The 19,038-nt window shown below is 49.5% G+C and overlaps 4 protein-coding genes across 4 annotated transcripts; 2 read left to right on the plus strand and 2 right to left on the minus strand.

The window, feature by feature from the left end:
- Positions 1-1,813: 1,813 nt before the first annotated feature.
- Positions 1,814-3,493, minus strand: PV10_07869 (uncharacterized protein; the record flags this gene model as incomplete). The annotated part of the gene is made up of 3 exons (XM_016372825.1): positions 1,814-3,111; positions 3,195-3,322; positions 3,378-3,493. The coding sequence occupies 3 exons, from the start codon at positions 3,491-3,493 to the stop codon at positions 1,814-1,816; spliced, it is 1,542 nt and encodes a 513-aa protein (XP_016222157.1).
- Positions 3,494-8,676: 5,183 nt separating this feature from the next.
- Positions 8,677-10,832, plus strand: PV10_07870 (uncharacterized protein; the record flags this gene model as incomplete). The annotated part of the gene is made up of 6 exons (XM_016372826.1): positions 8,677-8,882; positions 8,931-9,229; positions 9,286-9,783; positions 9,847-10,039; positions 10,093-10,260; positions 10,310-10,832. 6 exons carry the CDS (start codon positions 8,677-8,679, stop codon positions 10,830-10,832), a joined length of 1,887 nt encoding a protein of 628 aa, XP_016222158.1.
- Positions 10,833-15,657: 4,825 nt separating this feature from the next.
- On the plus strand, positions 15,658-16,941 carry PV10_07871 (uncharacterized protein; the record flags this gene model as incomplete). The annotated part of the gene is made up of 1 exon (XM_016372827.1): positions 15,658-16,941. One exon carries the CDS (start codon positions 15,658-15,660, stop codon positions 16,939-16,941), a length of 1,284 nt encoding a protein of 427 aa, XP_016222159.1.
- Positions 16,854-18,833, minus strand: PV10_07872 (uncharacterized protein). The gene is made up of 2 exons (XM_016372828.1): positions 18,385-18,833; positions 16,854-18,335 (listed from the first exon to the last, which is right to left on the minus strand). Exons 1-2 carry the CDS (start codon positions 18,762-18,764, stop codon positions 17,177-17,179), a joined length of 1,539 nt encoding a protein of 512 aa, XP_016222160.1. The 5' UTR covers positions 18,765-18,833; the 3' UTR covers positions 16,854-17,176.
- Between the last annotated feature and the right edge of the window lie 205 nt (positions 18,834-19,038).

Consider the following 19,038-nt stretch of genomic DNA (forward strand, 5'->3'; position numbering starts at 1 on the left):
CTTTGTACCAGAAGTCAGAGTTCAGAGAAATGACACGAAGACCCTGAGGGGTGGTGGCAGCATAGGCCCCGTAGTGTGTCTTCGCAAAACTAGCTTCTGTCTTGTTCAGCCAGGAATATTCCTGCCATAGAGAGGACACAAGGTCGTAGTTCCAGGCGATTGGGTTTGTAGATTTATTGGTTGGGCTCGAGTCGAGAGAGTGCGGAACGCTAAAGTCCTTGGGGAGAGTGTCATGATTCCCCAAGGTCGCGTAGACAGGCACCTCTAGAAGCATTGTCTTGAAAATGCGGTAGGAAACTTCTTCGGAATAGGAAACGTAGGCACGTGACAGAGCATCATCGTGGTCATGAGAAACAATATCTCCAGTGAAAATTGTGAAGGCCAGGGCGTCAATGTCGAAGAATTGTGACATGTCGTGAAAGGCAGAAAGGGCAAGATCAGGTGGGGTATCACAGAAAAAGGAGCCAAAGCGCGAGGCCGGAATGGAAGGGTGGTCCCTGAATGTGAGTCGTTCGGTGTTTGTGGAATATGGACGGCAGCACATGTACTGTGAACAGTTGGCTTCAGAAGCAATGTCGTATCGAGGATCCAGATGCCAGTCGGAGAGATGGAGGACGTCGACAGACTTCCCAGAGGGTAGAGGAGGAAGTTCAGCCCAGTCTGGCTTTGGCTTGAAGTAGAGGTTTTCGTCGATTTCGACAGGGCCTTTCTCTTCACAGGCATTGAGACCATTGAACCCCATGGCACATAAAGCTTGATAATCACCTGTAGCCAAGCTCATCTTCGATAAAAGCTGCGCAAAGTAGGGCCCAAGGCCGCCGGTGTGTGTGAACTGGGACTCACATGTGTCGGCTCGTATGCTGGCTTTGACAAAAGGCAGGGTGTTGCAGGCTCGGACAAGGACATTGGAGAAGACCGAGACCGGTTGAGTAATGGCAGCTGTGTGTAGGATCTGGCCGACAGCTATACACTTGGAGCAACTGTCTGGATACGCAGTGGTATTGATGATTGCGACTAGCTCATCGACGATGGACTGTTGGATAGAGTGCGGGCTGAACGGAGTGATTGGGTCTGGAACTGGGGATAGCTCGTCATAATCTGGCACCGGGCCAGAGCCATTGTAGTGGAGGGTGATGGCGTCGGTCTCAATGGTATTAGTCAACCTGGGGTTCAATGCTTCTGGAGCATTGAGAAACGGGCGTTGTATGGGATGATTTGCAGCAGTCCCAGATATGTAGGTTGACAGCAGTAATGGGAGCGTCAGGAGTAAGGGAATAAGGGTTGACATGGCGGCTGTCGGATTTGTCTGATACAGGAGTTCCGCCCCCAGACCTTATCAAATCTTGATGGAGGCACACTTGGACATTAGATTCTAATCCGAAACCTGCACTTGCACTATAATCCTTGTTGTCCACCTTGCAGGATCATCAGTCAAGTAGATGGATAGACTCTAACGGCAAGGTGAGGAATTTGAGTGAAGGCTCGAAGGCCTCGGTCCATAGTCTTTATAAAGGCTCGGCGCCTGACATCACTTGATAAGGTCTCCTTGTACGTCTTTAGCCTGTTGAATGATCTCATTTGGCCACCGCACAGTGACCAATAACGGGGCCGAGGGGCTGCCGACCAGTCTGCAAAAGGCGAAAGATTTGCATTGATCGTTCAAATATAAGGAAAATGGTCTAATTATTGTAAGTCTGCCGTCAAAATACTTTTAGCTTGCTCTCCGTACACAAGAGTCTAAATAGCCTCTGTGAGACGGTGATTAGAGCACTTTACTATCTCATTTGCACTCCAATGGCTACCCAAGCTAGCACTATGGTCTCCATCTAAAGTGAGGATGCTTCCACTCAAGGTCCTGGATTTCCAGCTGTGACAAATTGGCCAGAGTTGAATCTGGACCACGTCTCTCCCTCTTTCTGTTGTCCCAAAGCATCCATAATAGTGAACCAACCAAAACGAGGAACATCAAGCTAGAGGTCGCCAGGTTGATGCCACATGCTATGGTGAAATCCGGGGCATCATGGGGTAAAAAGGACCACATAGAGATAAGACCGCCTATGTTTCCGCCCAGCGTATTGGCGCCGATCGCCGCTGCTCGCGCTGTATCAGAAATGACGTTTGCCGCCACTTGCGCATTGGTCATAGATCCAAAGATGAAGATGCCTCCTGCAATCAAAAATGTAGCAGCATACCGTACGTGAGCGTCAGTGAAAGACGTGCCAACAAACATGGCGTAGCCGATAATGATGATCGGTGCAGTTGATATCATCACAATCTGTCGAGTGTTGAATTTGTAGCTGAGGTACGGCAGGAGCAACGCCAGAAAGCACCCTACGACATAAGGGGGCACAGTATGGAGTTGTTGGCTGATAACGCTTGTACCTGGGTAAATGGTCTTGACGATTGTCGGCAGAAAGACCGCTAAGCCTTGAGAGCTGATTCCCGCCAAAAGGAAAACCAAGCCTGTTGAGAGGGTAACAGGGCAGAATATGCCTCGAAGGACTTTCTTGCGATCAAATCGATCGAGAACCTCCGTGCTAGCCATGCGTTCAGACTTGACGCGCGCGATCGCCAAGTCTTTTTCGTCTTGCGAGAGCCAGCGAGCTGTAGCAGGGCGATCGGTGAGTGTGATGAACGAGATCAGTCCCAAGCCTATAGTTATGATGCCTTCGATGCCAAATATCATTCTCCACGAGTGAAGAGACCCGAAGTGGCCTAGTGATAGAATACCCGAAGCCAACAAACCTCCGAAAGCACCAGCTAGAGGAGTCATCGCCATGTATAGCGACAGACGGAATGTGAGTTCATCCCGACGATACCATCTCGATAGGTAGTATGCGATACCTGGCAGCATTGCAGCTTCGAATATACCGAGGAGGAAACGGACCCCACATGCGGATGCAAGATCGTTGACGAAGGCCATGCAGACGGTCATTACGCCAAATGCGGTTGTCGTCATTGGTAGAAACCAGCCTGGACCGATCAGCTTGCAGATGAGGTTGCAAGGCAATTCGAAGATGATATAGGAGATGTAAAATAATGATAAGACTGTATTGTAATCGTAGCCTTGTAGACCCAGGTCTTTCTCAAATCCCGCAATTTTGGCGTTGCCTGTGAAAGGGAAAGAAGAATCAGTATGCAACGTCTTACCATAGCTGTTCACACCACGTTCTGCAACGACTCGCTTTACATACCGATATTGACTCGATCGATGAAGCAAAACAAGTAGATGAGAGACACTGTTGGGAGGATAAAGAGATCGATCTTCCGGCGTAGCCGAGTCTCTGCCTGTGGATCAAACGTGATCAGAGGGTTGCCATATCTATTTAGTGTAAGTATAGAACGATCGGCAGATAGTTGTTCGGGACAGCGCATACTCGTCTGTGGCTACGTGACCACGTTCTGCAGCCTCATGCGTGACAGATGGTTTATCTGGAAATGCAACATGCTCGGCCATGGCTGTATCTACCTCTGAAGTATTCAGTTTCTCCATCTTGACACGTCTCAATTGCTAGGTGCTAGAAGAAGAGGAGAAATCCTTTAACGAATCTGATGGGACCGTCATCCATCAGGCCTTCTATATGTGCAACAAGCGTTACGGCTATAGGATCCGGAATTTACTAAGTCAAATAAGCTTTGTCGCGGGAGGAGCCAATTTCTGGGGAGGAAATATGGTTGTCGTGGAGGACGAATCCATCTCCGGCTGAAGTGGTGGAGCTTTGGGGTTGGTTCCAGAGCCATCCCATACCCCGGATTTCCGGAGAGAGGCCGGTAAAAACGGAAGAGTCAGGCGACGATTCGGATAATCTGCCAATAAATCCCGATATATCCAGATCTACTTCCATTGAGGAGAAACTGCCTCGAATCAGCACGCTTCTGTCCCTCGTGTTAGGCAGCGCTTCCTTCGGTCAAGGCTTCAGCGCACGGCACAGAGCACGATCCAGTAGCCGACGGCTAGGTCTACCCATTGTAGTCGTCACATTATTTCAAGCAGCTGATTATTGAGGCGCTATCTTTAGGTATTGAGATGGAGTGGGCAGAGAAATCACCTAGTACCAGCCACATCTGGTTTTGAAGCATGATGCTCGTCGAGGTCCTCGAATCTTGTCAATTTTGGCTTGCCCTTCTTACTCTGATTATTATATGGCGAACGGCAATGATCCGTCGACGAGATGGCCTTAATAAGTTCCCCGGCTTGTTCCTGGCGTCTATCTCAAACTTTTAGATTTTGTGGCGGGCATATTGGTACACTGGCCAGATAGTGTTACCTCGTGTCGTTTCCGAGTACGGCGAAGTAGTAAGAATTGGTCCAAGAACCGTTCTCTTCACGATGCCAAATGCGTTACAAGGCATATACACAAATGGGTTTAAGAAGGTCCTAATCCCATTCAAGCCCTGTAGAAGAAGCTAACGGCTTCATAGCCGGATCAATATCGTGTCGCTGCAGGAGTCAGTAATGGCAAGCCATCTTACTGCAGTGGAAAAGGACTATTTATGTATGGGAACAAATCAACCGCAGCCAATTACAGCTGAACACAGGACGGGGGACATGTAAGTTGGAGTCAAACGGAAGTCAGATACCTCTACTTTGCCTTTTCTCGATTTCGAAGACGAGGATTTACTCCCTGTCATAGTCTAAAGGTAGTCCGAAAAGTCGGATAGCATTTCGATAGCCGATATCCTTCCACGTCTCATCACCGATTGGCACCGTCTCAAACCATTCACGCATCTCGGCAATTGATTCATATGGATAATCCACCGAGAACATGATGTTAGAAATCTTAGCCTCTTGCATAAGATTCAGAAGCGCAGAAGTGCGGGGCATGCCACTGGTGTTTGGTAAGATGTTCTCCTGGAAGTAATGCTGGAATGACTTCTTTTTTGGACCTTGTGTTTCTGTGATTGTTATATGAGCGTAGAACTATGGCAGGCCTAAATATAAACTTACCTGCGGTATACATGCGGAATGTCGTATCCGTCCGCGGTAGAATCCAAGAGAGCCCCTCGCCCATGTGGCCTAGGCAGACCTTGACCTTAGGATAGCGATCAAAGACGCCGCTATACATGAGTCGAAGCACATGTTCTACAGTCTCTCGAGCAAAGCCGTATGGAGCGCCATGAAAGACTGGCATATCTTCCAACGTTTTAATATTAGACTGCAGTGGAACCCGGGGGTGAATAAAGATCGGCTTTTGTAAACGTTCCGAGACCTCCCAGAGAGCATCATACTGGCGGTCATCAAGATATAGAGCCTTTGTGGGATCCGAGGTATTGGTGAAACCATTAATCATAGCACCAACGAAACCGTACTCGGTGACACAACGTTGTAGCTCTTCTGCAGCGGCTGTACCACTCTGGGTCGGAAGCGTGGCAAAAGCAAAAAACCGATTAGGATATTTCTGGCAGTAATTCTGGTATACAAATTCGTTGGCCTGCCGGCAAAATTGAATGGCATCGTCGAGATCTGTAAAGGCCTGAGCAGTCGGCTGATTGAGCGAGATAATCTGCGCGCCAATATTGTTGGCGTCCATGATCTTGACCCGTAATTCAATATTTCCTAGACGGTCCTTGAGGCCTTCAACGAAAGACTCCTTGAAACTGGCAAAGGTCGTGGAAACGGCGGGAGTTGGGAATGGCGTAACAGCGTGTTCTTCCAAGGTGATCAAGCGGGCTCTTCTCCGTGCTGCTTTGGTGGGAGGAAATATAGACTCCGAGCGCCCTTCCAACGCGATCGTGGATCCATTCGTTGCCATTTTGTCTGAAATTCTGTGTGATTTGTGCGCTACAGTATCCCAGGCGATGAACTGTCGAAACAAGATCTAGGAATTAATATTATCTCGGTGTAAAGAGTTCATTTAAGATCCTCTATTTCTGGAGGTGTTGCGAATATGAATCCATATTTGTACATCAGATAAATCGCCTAACAGCAAACATGCATGAGGCCGGCAATCTCGGGCTGCAATCCGGGTGTGGCTTGGGCTATTTGACATCCATAGCATTTCTCCGAAGTATTCAGGTCTCCATATCGGCAGAAAGGTCATGCTTGTGTTGGTGGTAGACTAGCTAAAGTGATATCCTCGAACACAAGGGTTAGCACCACGAAATGGGAAGTGCTGGTTTCGAGTTACCATTGATCGAAAAGCCCACGAGCCGTCAACAATCCTGTGCTGCCCACAAGATGGCCCCTCCAACTGAAGGGCCATACATGCGGGACAGTTCCCGATTTAGCCGGTACCTCGTACAGCAGCGTTGGTCGGCCCGGAACCTAGCATGCTGTAATTGGCCTTGTCAGAGGATTCTAGCTACTAAGGTATGTATGCATATGCTCCCAGTATTGACTTGAACGTCAAAACCATTCACTCGAGGAACTTACCAATTTTGGCACACATAATTGCTCTGCAACGACAACATGATAGCCAAAAAGATTGAGACACGGCTCTTTATCAATAATGAGGTGAGTGGTCCCTGTTCATTGTCACTCAAGGGCAGGAACTAACTGGCAATTAGTTTGTAACGGGCGATGAAGCCAAAACATTCCCTGTCGATAGCCCATACGAACGACGAAAGGTCTGTGATGTCTACGCTGCTTCAAAGTCAGACGTCGACGTGGCAGTTAATGCTGCCGACGCAGCTTTCCCTCAATGGAGTACTCTTCCTGCACACGAGCGCGCGGCGTGCCTCTTCAAACTTGCAACTTTGATCCACCGAGATGCGCAGGAACTTGCTGAGCTGGATTCTATGTGCATGGGAAAGTAAGCCATGCCCTGTCAATTGAGTTATCTCTGTTCGGTCTTTTACAATCACTGACGCTGCTGCAATAGGCCGATTCAATTGTTGAAGCAAATGGATGTCCCAGCATGTGCTGGCATTTTCAATTATTTTGCCGGCTGTGCATACCACATCTTGGGGGAATCAAGCCTGTCGTCCCCGGAGTTCCTGAATGTCACTATGAGACAGCCCTACGGCGTTGTTGGGCTGATCATCCCCTGGAACGTAAGTGTGATGGCTTCTGTGGCGCGGAACTTGGCTAAGATTCCCGTCAGGTTCCCATGATCATGTTTGCGTTCAAGGTTGCACCTGCACTGATCTGTGGCAATACCGTGGTTCTGAAGTCTTCCGAAAAGGCACCACTCAGTTCCCTCAAGCTTGCCGCGCTAGCACGAGAAGCCGGTTTTCCATCTGGCGTACTAAATGTGGTGAGCGGATTTGGCGATCCGACAGGCTCGGCGCTCGGTCTTCACATGAAGATTCGAAAGATCTCATTCACAGGATCTGTGGCCACTGGACGCAAGATCCTGCAGATGGCGGCCCAATCAAACCTGAAAAACGTGTCCCTCGAGCTCGGGGGCAAATCACCGGCCATTGTTTTCGCAGACGCCGATCTTGAAGCTGCTGCTCGGTACACTCATTACTCTATTAACCATAATAGTGGACAGCATTGCCAAGCCAACAGCAGAGTCCTCGTTGAAAAGATTATTGCGGATCGGTTTATTTCGCGGCTCAAGTCACTAATGGCAGCAGTGAGGTTAGGAGATCCAGCTGACCCGTCTGTATTCCAAGGCCCACAAGTTGATGAGAAACAAGCTTCTCACATTCAGCGTCTAATCGATGAGGGCAAGAAGGATGGCGTGCTTGTTTGTGGTGGAGAGAGACATTCTTCTGGGGGTGCCTTTATCCAGCCCACGATTTTGACGAATGTTCCTCGATCTTCACTAGCATATCGTGAGGAGATTTTCGGCCCAGTCATTATCGTCAACACGTTCAACAATGAGGAAGAAGCGCTGGAAGAGGCCAACTGTACTGAATTTGGGCTTTTCTGTCAGTCATTCTCCACAAACCCCAAGATATTTTATATGTGACTAACTGTCCGCGCGTTCCTCTAGCCTCGGTGTTTACAACAAATTTCGAACGAGCCATTCGGTTTGCAAAGAAACTTGAGGCAGGAGCAGTGGGCATAAATTGCTCTGTTCCTGTCCGTGCTGTGGACATGCCGGTAGGAGGCTGGAAACAATCTGGTGTTGGAAGAGAATTGTCACTCCACGGCCTGAACATGTATACGGAGTTGAAGACGGTCTTCATGAAGTATGGCAATGATAGTACCACATTGGCATTGAAGGATCAGTGGCATACGTCCACCGAATTGAACGGTAGCCATGTCTAGACCAACCAATTATAGAGTGTGGAGAGATAGATACCTACTCTGTATACGATGGTTGGAAAATACCTGACCTGACCGCCAAATGGGAGCGACGTTAGAACCGGGAAAACCGGGAACAAAGTTCCGATCCAAAACCCCCCGGGGATGATGTGCGGAGGCGCGCCAGCGCTAAACTCTTTCGATGTTAGAGTGGTTCTACGACTCTCGGAGCTAGAAGTCTACCTAGGGAATGAATGACCTTTAACTCGCTAATTCTTAAGCTAAAGTCGTAAGCAGCCTCGGCAGTTACTCCAGGACCTCTTAGGGGGGCGAGGGGCTCCATGGCCCCCCCACGCCCCCCCCCCAATGCTGACGAGTTAGAGCCGAAGCTTCCCCATTGCCTTTGTGTTGTCTCGCTATTTGCACTTGCACCACGTAGTTCCTTCTAGCGCACAAATATTGCGTACTCATATATGATGCTCTTGGAGAGCTAATACCGTTGCAAACATATCACACGTCTTGGTGGGAAAATACAAATCATGACGGAGCAGGTCGACCCTGCGTATTCTCATGCCAATCCCGAAGAACGACGTTCGAAGCGAAAACGAATTTCTCTAGCGTGCAAATCGTGTAGAGTCCGAAAGACCAAGTGTGACGGGGTCCAGCCAGTATGTGGAGCTTGCATTGATATGAACTTGACTTGTGGGTATGTTCGGCGGAAAGACTTGAAGTCTCAAAATGCAGAGTAAGATCATGGGAACCAGTGTTGGCGATTCATACTGACCGTACGCAGAGATAATCTGCCACTTGAAAACAGGCTCAAAGCCATAGAAGAAACCCTCCAAATGCTGGTCACTCAGAATGAAGATGGCCCGAAGACAACTCGCGGTCAAGGGGATACCATTTCCTCACCGTCGGGAAGTGCACCGTTGGCTAGCCTGACAGCATCAACACCTTGGACAAATGAGACCATCGGGGCCTCATGCGAAACGGAGATGACCCTGACACCACACCCGGAAACACTGAGCAGCGACACGGTGGACGGTATGGTCATTATCACATTCGCGGACGAAGCGGCGAACGCTCATTTTGGTTCATCCTTCCAATCATTTACTCTTTTGATGCAATCAGTATCCTGACCTAGTGAGCAGGGTCTTCCTCCAACTCGGCTTTGTTTGCGCAAATCAGAGGTGCACTCGCTGAGATCTGGCAGAGCAATCACCTTGATAGGACCAATCTGGGTCCTCAAGTGAATGATTCGACTTTGATCTCCCGGCCGGCCTCGCCAACTCCCAGATCCCAACTCATCCGCAACCCCGACAAGCGAATTATGGATCATCTCTTACTACCGTCCAAGGGCTATATCTTAGCATCGCTGAACTCGTTCTTCTCAAGTGGTATAGGGGTGTTGTTTCCCTATTTGTACAAAAAGCCGTTGGTAGATGAGTTGGCAGTGATTGGGATTGGCGGACTTCGTGGCGTCCGACGATCCTGGCTCTGTCTCCTGAACACAATCATGGCTTTCTCCGCAGAAAGTGTTGCTCCCACTTGGAAGACAAAGCCTACTTCTGACACTGTGACCTTTCTGAATCGGGCTCTTTACCTACTCCCAGAGATTGCGCTACAGCCAGCAGATCTCGAGTCTTGTGAGTGTAGCCATATTTGCAAACAGACATGGCCACTAACCACAAACTATGCTCGTCTTGCAGTCCAGGCACTTCTTCTGCTTCTTCAATTTCTACAGGGAACACAGTATTCTTCCAAAACATGGGCCGTGAAGGGTCTTGTGGTGCATGCAGCATACCAGATCGGTCTCCATTCTTCCTCAGAGAACGCGAAATACACGCCCCTGGAGCGAGAAATACGGACGAGATGTTGGCACATGTGTACTATCCTGGACAAGTGAGTATCTGGCATTCAACGCTGGTCTATCTGATAACCAAACGTCATTACAGAACTTGCAGCATGACCTTCGGAAGGCCACAAGCTATACAGGTTCGGCCCCCAGCCATCGATTTGCCATGCGAAGTCGAGTTAGCCACCTTAGACGACGATCCGTCCGCTAGAAATTTCGAAACCGGGCAAACAGGTTCAGAAGCAGTGATCGTTTTCACACAGTCCATGTATAGTCGACCACTACCAAACCTGGTTTTGAGACTGACCAGGCTTTAGAAAACTGTATGGGATCGTCGCCATGATCTTAGACGAAGTATACAAAAACAATATGAACGGCAACGATACGATTTCGAGCTTAGATGTCTATCACAGCATCATGTTGGTGGAGTCGAAGCTGGCAGCCTGGAGAGCGTCAGTGCCGCCTCAGCTTCAAAGCATGATTCCATTCCCGGTGTCGTCCGGTATGGATACGAGCGTGGGCTTCGGCCAGGAGCAGGGTCTAGGAATGGTCCTTACTTTACGTTATCTTCACACCCGGATGTTACTTCATCGGCAGATGATCAGCTGTTTCCTGCGGCACGAGCGCACGGTAAAGACTGGCCACAGCGAATTGCCCTTCTTAATGGAGTTTGGCAAGTCCAGTCTTGAAGTGTGCCTTCGCTCGGCTGTACACATCATCGATGGCCTGAGATCTCAGTTCACAAATGCTGGTCAATTGCGCTCCTTGACCACATCGTGGTTCCAAATCTACTATGGTAGCCCCACCGTGAGACACAATGAGCGAGAAGCGTTTGACTAATATGTAACCAGCATTTTCGTCAGCTTTGATCATATTCGCAACTCTAGTACTGAGTGTGAACCATGGGTTACAAATCCTTCACTTCCAAGCTGAGGACTACATTAGACGCATTGAAGAAGCATCAGAGACAATCCGAAAACTCGGAAATAGTTCCAATATGGCAAGTCGTTGCCAAAAATACTTAGCAAAGCTTTATGCAATTGCATCGGCGATCAGTAAGTCTTGACTGCAGCATTTACACTGTTTCAGGCCGCTAAAATTCTTGAACAACAGGGGATGGTGGAACAAGACCGACAGAGCCTGCAACGCCTCCCGGAATGGTCCTTTTTGAGGCCTTTGACCCAAACAGTCTAATGGCGTGGACAGGCGATATTCCATTCAATTGGAATGAGTCTGATCTGTTCGCCGTGCCCTGACGATAAATCTACACTTTGAGCTTTATGAACATGGGGCTCAAGCCTTATCGGAGAAGTACCCCTTCCTGGCATGCCTTGTCGACTCATAGGATGATGAAAGACAACCAGCGACGTTATCCAATCCGAAACTCGCTTTGGAAAATATCGCACATGTGTATCCCTAACCGGTGTACGCCAAATTTTGTTTCTAATGCTGCATCAAAGCAAAGTTTCAGGATTTCCCGAATGCGGAACATAGTGATAAACCCTAGAAGCTCAACTATCCGGCTTACCATGATAGTCCGACCTCGCTGCGACCAAAGTCTACAACCAGTCTCCCAAAAACTTGGCCGGCCTTGACTTGGTCCAAAGCGTCGTTGATTGACTCTATCCCGATGATTGCCAGCTCAGGAACAACCTTCCCAGAAGCACAAGTTTCGAGCGCGAGACGCATGTCATTCGAGGTTCCTGTCTCGCTTGACATAATGACGAGATCTTTCTTAAGGATCGGCCGCAAGGGAAAACTGTGGAGCAAGTAAGCCCTCGATGTTCAGTCGCCACGACTCAACTGGACGGATACATGGTATACTTACCAAGCATTTCCAATTCCAATGGCCATGATCTTTGCTCCAAACCTTGCATATTGTCCGGCGGCGCTAGACGAAGCGTTAATCAGCAAACGATATCTAGTGAAGACTCAATAGCACTTACTCATAGCTGGATTGATGTGGGTTCAAAACAAGAACGTATTGTGGTCCGCCACCTGTCTTGGCCTGTACATCTTCGACTAAATTTGGTGTTGTGAAGTCGACAAAGGAATCAGCGCCCATGCGGTAACAAAACTCCGCCTTCTGAGGCGATCCTCCATCAATCGCCAGTACTTTCAATCCCATTGTTTTAGCGTACTGGATCGCTAGATGTCCTAGTCCACCGGCCGCACCCACAATTGTACACCACTTCCCCGGTTGCGGTTCCATGCGCTTGAGTGCCGTATACGAAGTCACACCTGCACAGAGGATTGGACAGACGCTGGGCAGAGGTATGCCGGAGGGGATGCGAATAAGTTGTGAGACGGGGAAAGCCACGTAGCCTAGTGAGCATTCGGTCAATAGAGCTGAAGAGTAGTAGAGGTAAAGGCGCAGCATCGACTCACGTTGAAAGGTTCCATCGCGATGGGCGCCTGTCACCTTCTGGTTATAGCAATGGTTCTCGTAACCTTCTTGACACGGATCGCATGTCTTGCAAACGAAACTTCTCCAGGCGATTCCCACCACATCGCCAATCCTGAATAAGCTACTGTCAGTCTCGTGGCCCAAGGCCACAATTGTGCCTACACCTTCGTGACCGCCAATTAATGGTCTAACAGGCTGCGCTGGTGCTGGACCTCCGCCGTCTCTCGTATAAATGTCCCCATGGCACACTCCCGTGTATGACAATCGAACCAGCGCCTCGGATGGCGATGGAACCGGAGTGGGAACCATCTTGACGCAGTACGGATCTCCATACTTTCCCAACAGGACCGCGGCCGGTGCAAATGGGGGAATGGTTTGCTCGGACGCTAGGTCCTCGAATTCGGCGATGGAGCCCATGATACGCCAACAAGCCAACTTGCTCGAGGCAAATGGTTATGCTATAAGAACCTTCTCTTCTGAGCACATGCACAAGCCATTCTGATATTAGTCCATGCGCGGCATCTTCTCCGTCGATTTTACGCTGCAGTTGCACCTGAGTGGCAATTGATGCGGAGCGTTGACGGGTTCAAGCCGAGATTGGCACTTCCCGGGAGAGATGTTGGCATCCGGAAAGCAATTCCGATATAGCCGGGACAGACATCCTCACGCCTCCCAGTCGTGACCTGATGAGTTCTGATGGCTAACGGGACTCGCGCGTAGCAATTACGCTACTGATGTGGGTTCTTTAGTTGATCATGGACCAGATATAACTCGCACACTGTTGAACCAAGCCCCGAATTCGCCATTGAGAGAGATCTGTCCACAACATGGCGGTTCTGGAACACTTGGGCGCTCGTCCTTCGTTGGTGTGTGTGATTGCTTTGGTGTTGCTTTATCTTCTTTCCATACTCCTCCAGCTTGTCCTAAGTCCTTTACGCCGGATACCTGGACCGTTCTGGGTCAAGATTTCACATCTCCCACTCTTGTACCAATCATTTCTCGGAAATCGAGCGCAGTGGATCCTAAATCTACACAAGCAGTATGGTCCGGTGATTCGAATATCTCCAACAAAGGTTTGCGTCGCCGACGACAGCGGGATCAAGGCGATATACAGCAACAAGGCGGTCAAGTCCTCCGCGTACAATGGGTTTCGCTATCACGACGTCAAAATGTGCATTGGCCTCCTCGACGTCAAATCAGCCCACCTGCGGCGTAAAGGTCTTCTGCCGGCATTTTCCCACCAGAACCTAATGGAGATGGAACCCGTGATTCGGTTTCATTTAGAGCGTTTCCTGACATGGCTGGAGACCTTCGATCGCTCCGGGGAGTACATCGATTGCTTTAAATGGTTTCGGTATCTCACCTTCGACGTCATTACCGACATTGCTTTCGGCCAACAAATTGGCATGTTGGTCAAGGAAGATGACAACTTCATCCGACACGTAGAATATCGTAACAAAAGGAACGGCTTGGTGAGTGACACGCAGAGCAACCTGCGAGGAAGTCATCCGCTTATGCTTCACAGAATGGTCCTTTCCCATTTCTTCTTCCACTGCTCAAGGTGATCAGCCCAGAGACAGCCAGGAACTGGACCAATGCAGACGACGAAATAGCCAAGGTGCGGATGAACGTCTTTTTACTTTATTCAAACACTAACATGCGTATCAGTATGCCCTGAGGGCCAGAGATGCCTGGACGAAAGGCGGAAATGAGCACCGTGTTGATATCCTGGCCCGACTGGAAGAAATTCGGGTGACAAAGCCGAAGGAGGCACTCTCACCCGAGGAAATCATCGCTGAGATGATGGAGATACTGTAAGTACCGCCTTTGCACCTGTCCCAAATCAAGTCCATACAAGTTCTGATGTTGAATAAGTAACGCTGGCTCCGACACCACGGCGAATACGGCCATGTTCGCGTCATACGAACTTGCATCTCAACCTGGACTTCAAGAGAAGCTCTACCAGGAGCTGGTGCAGGCATTTCCAGACCCGACAGAGCCGTTGACGTTCTCGAAGCTCTCCGAGCTACCCTACCTAGACGGTGTCTGCCGCGAGGCTTTACGAATTCATGCCCCTATCCCTTCATACCTGGAGCGAATCTCTCCAGAAGGCGGTCTGAATCTTGCAGGAACGCATATTCCCGAAGGGACAATAGTTGGCATGCAGGCCTATACCCAGCACCGAAACCCGGACGTATATCCGGACCCATACAGGTTTCTCCCCGAGCGGTGGGCTGATCCTACCCCGGCAATGAAGCTGAACTTCCTGCCCTTTTCCGCAGGACCCCGAGCATGCATTGGATTGAAGTAAGTTTGATTCACCTCCAGCTCCACCTTCACCTCCCCGGTTGGTTGTCAATGCAAAGATGAGATGCTAAATTTGGGGTGCAGTTTGGGCAATATGCAGCTCCGGATTCATTTAGGCCACATCTTCAGAAGGTACGAAGTGTCCTGCGCCGCCAACACCACTCCTGAGTCAATGTCACATGTTGAGTTCTTCACTATTCGACCAAAGTCGGGAGAATGCAACTTGTACTTCAAAAAAAGGATGTAAGCTTTACCGTGGCGGATAATTGCAACGTGAGAAGTAGTCTTCTAGCATAGCCATCAAGAATAAGCCTGGGCAGATCCCCATCTGACGACGAGAATCTAGAGAGGCGCAAAGTCAATGGTGTCTGTCGTACAAAGATTTGTTTTCTCCCTCTTTTTCCCATAGGACACGTGAGTTACGCGAGTGTCGAGGTGAGAGGTGGTTGAAGGTGAACGGATTATACACAACTAGCATTTGCACATGCTTGCAGCATCAATCCTAACCCTAACCCTACTCGCCTCGCCTCGCCTCCTCTCAACTAGGTATTGAGCTCATCTTACGATGATATGATTGATATATGTGGAGCATTTGTCAGCCTTAGGGACATTCATCAATTCCGCATATTTTTCGAAGAGCTCAACGCATGGGCCGAGGGGGCCCCTCCCGTGCATCGAGCGCTATATTCAACAAGGTCTTGGTGCCCAGACTGCCATGCCGCCAGCGCTATCAAGACTGTCACCGTGGTGCTTGAATGCCATAGGATTTCAACAGCTTCTCCTTTCCTCGGTCCTCTTTGCTTTGACACCAAGCCCCGCCCAAGCCTTCGCGGTTCGGTTGAAAGACCCAGCCCGGCCAAACGCGATACAAATGAATGAGATCATCCCAGGAAAGTGACATTTCAACTCTCAATATCATTTCTCTCATATGGCTCTCTCAAGAAAGCAATCATGTTACACCGTCTCCTTTCTATAATTGGCACTGGATCTGCTTTACTTCTGGCAGTATATGCCCAGTCATCACCAAGCGTATGCTCAAACTTCACCATCATCATCAACTCTCAAGATACATTAGAGGCCGCTCAAGCTTGTACCACGGTCTCAGGTGATATCGTGATTCAATATGGGCCAACTCTGCCTCCCGAGATCGAATTCCCTATACTTGAGCAAGTAGATGGATCCTTGCTCTCCCTCGATGTCGGCGAGAATATTCTTGCCTGGCGACTTTCGGCTCCAAAGCTCGAGAGGGTTGTGAACGACTTTTATTTATCCCGCTGGGTCAATCTAACAACCATTGACATGCCTCGATTCGATCACGCTGAAAGGGTCCGGTTAAATCACCTTCCGAATCTCACGACGGCTCACTTCCTGTCCACTGTCTCCAGGCTTGATTGGAACTACGAGATACGTAACACATCCCTCGCCAACATTACCAACGACAGATTGCTGTATTCCACTTTTGTCGAGATCTCTGATAATCCCAATTTGGAGACCTTCGAGATGTTGGCCCTTCGAAATGCATCTTTCAACGTCGCCTTGAGGAGGAATCGGCCAGGAGTGGCTGTCCGCTTGAACGACCTCACAGAAGTGTGGCACTTGGAACTGCAAGAAATATCTTCCCTTTCGGTGCCGGCCTTGAAAAATGTCATTGGATATTTTACTGTCAACGCAAGCAGCTTGAGTACTTTGAGTGCGCCGACCTTGGAGACTGTCGGTACCTGGTATGACCCACAGATTACCATCACCAACAATCGTGGGTTGATCATCACCAACAATCAATTGCTCGATTCTATGAGCTTCCCACAGTTGAAGGACGTCAGGTTAGACCTGTCAATTCGGAACAATACCTCCCTTGAGGTTCTTGATTTTCCAGAGTTAGAGCGTGTGGCCGGAAATGTTGCCTTGGAAGGACCATTTTCCCACATCACTTTCCCGGAACTAAACAGAGTAGGCGGGGAGTTGACGATTGGCGTAGAGACGTCGCCAACAATATGTGGCCCGTTCGTTGACTTGAAAAATAACGGCAGCATCCGAGGGGATCTTTCATGTCCAGATTTCTCGGAGCCCTCGCAACTCGATCTAGACGCGGACGGTATGCAGGAGTACATTGACGACTACCTTGAATGGGCTGCCAAAGGCCAAACTAATACTGGACCAAGTACAGCTATACCTGCTGCTTTCACCGAAATCATGGTGATTGTTATTTGCTGTGGACTTTTGCTTCGAGTTTGGTAGCTTAAATGGTCATAATTTTTGGTCCTCAGAACTTGACATAATCCCTTCCGAATCCGAAGTGTTGCCCTAGACATTGGAAGAATTTCTTGACGCCATGCCAAATCATGTACGATTTCGATCTTGCACGGCAACATTGATTTTCCATCTATGGTCCCAAAAGGAAAAAGAGTAATCTACACGTCCTATGCCACCAGGACAAGACATCGACCCATCGACCCATCGAATATACGGGACATTACGCCTTTGTTCCTATCCTGGTATCCACTGAGAGGAGCAGATGGATAATGACAAACGCTGCCGCCAATCCAGCAAATATCGTTGCTGGTTTCCGTAACGATGCGACAAACGGATATTCGTATGTGACCAGCACAGTAACATCCCGGGATTCATCCACAACGTTGCTAGCCGAAAGTTTCAACTCAGTTCGTCCCAGCGAGTCCATGAACGTCTTGTGAAGGCCCTGCTCCGCGCGAAGCAGTGGCACCCCGTGGCCACCGTGTGTTTGCCATTGAACATTAGATGCCCCCTCGGGGAGGATCACGCGAAAAGTGAGCTTTTGATACTGGATCCCTTCCTGCGGCTTTGGGCCTTCAATCAGAGGCACCGACAAGATATAAGTATCGGCGGGAGTTTTGAGCTTGCGAAGTACAGACGAGAGCGCATTGTTCCAGCCAATTCGGAAACTGTATTTCCATCCCCCAAAGATGGGATAACGAGGCTTGAGTTCAAGACTGGCTTCTCGAACCTTGTTCGGTCGGTATCGCGACGTCGACACATTGCCAATGTCATCAGTGAAATATGGATCGACGCTACCCGCCTTCAACGGCACCTTGAGTTCCCGCACCGCAGAGGTGCTTGCTTGTCCGGCGTTGATGTAAAAGTTTTGGTGGCTCCAGGCAACTCGCGAGAAATGGTTGGCCAGTGATGCACCGTCGTTCCGGAGCCAATATCGTTCCTCCGTCGCCAGATTTCCGCCCCAGTGTGAAACTTCGACATCTCTTTCAAGTTGGCTGGCCACCAAAACGGGTCTGTTAAATTCATATCGGACGCTGACCGGATAGGTCGCCCCTGGCGCAACTTTGGTCGTGTCGTATGTTCCATAGGTAAATGAAGAACCCTGCTTTTCTGGATCCGCTGCCGAGGTCAAGCCCGTGGTCTTGGTGTACTCGGGCACGTCGGCATTCGGGAACTTGAGCTTGGTCTTTTGCTTGATCGTCTTGTAGACACTCGGGAGATATGCGGAGAAGTTGTAGGTCAGATACTGCTTCTCATCTTGCTTGATAGCCGCTGGCAGAGGAGTGAGGACGCCTAAAACGTGGTAGGATATGCTCAGAGTAATGCTGGCTTTGGGAGCGAGGGGCTCAGGGAGCTGAACGACATAGTATTGGGTTGGGCTATATGCGTCAGCACCTCACAATAGCACGAAGACCAATAAATGATTACCTTGAGAGACTTCCGCCCAATGTCGAAAGACCTGAAAGTGAGGCAATATACGTCTCAAGAGGTCCGCCATCAGGATGCTTCTTGTCACGGGCATCAAAGCCACCAATCTTGCCCATCACATCATACTCGAATGGAATGTAATATTCCGATTGTGCAAGCTTATCGATGTTGGTCACGAGAACATTGACCGTCTCTCTGACATATCCCTTTTCCAAGTTGATGGTCCGAACAACATTTGTGTTTTCAAATACCGAAGGAGGGGTGAAATCACTCTGGAGGATTTTCTGTTGCGTTTCCTGATCTGTCGTGAGGTTGGAGTCTGCTGTTGTGATGCTGGCGAGCAGGCCGAGGACGGTGCTGACCACGGCCGAGTACCTCATCCTTGAGCAAAAAGGTTGGGTGGATGTGGTGGCATGTGCAGTCCTGTAAGAAGTGTCTCCAACACGCTGCTTCGAGGGTATTATGAGGCCAGCGTGGAGTCGTCCATGACCTGCGGAGATGGATATTGCATCTCTGCGGCTGGATGTTCTACCGTAGAGATATGTACGGTGAAGTCTATGGGGTCTCGGTGCACCTTCCCTCAGCCACCAAAAGCGCAATCCCTAATGCAGTGACGACCGACGGTAATTCGCACGACGTTGATTGGCTCAAGCT

This window comes from Exophiala mesophila (genome assembly GCF_000836275.1).
Source record: "Exophiala mesophila strain CBS 40295 unplaced genomic scaffold supercont1.5, whole genome shotgun sequence".
NCBI lineage: Eukaryota > Fungi > Ascomycota > Eurotiomycetes > Chaetothyriales > Herpotrichiellaceae > Exophiala > Exophiala mesophila.

Bases quoted from the DNA above. Each gene is read 5' to 3' on its own strand.
- PV10_07872 (XM_016372828.1), bottom strand. From the start codon at position 18,764: ATGAGGTACTCGGCCGTGGTCAGCACCGTCCTCGGCCTGCTCGCCAGC. The intron at 18,336-18,384 runs GTAATCATTTAT...TGACGCATATAG, and splicing joins TTGGGCGGAAGTCTCTCAAG to CCCAACCCAATACTATGTCG.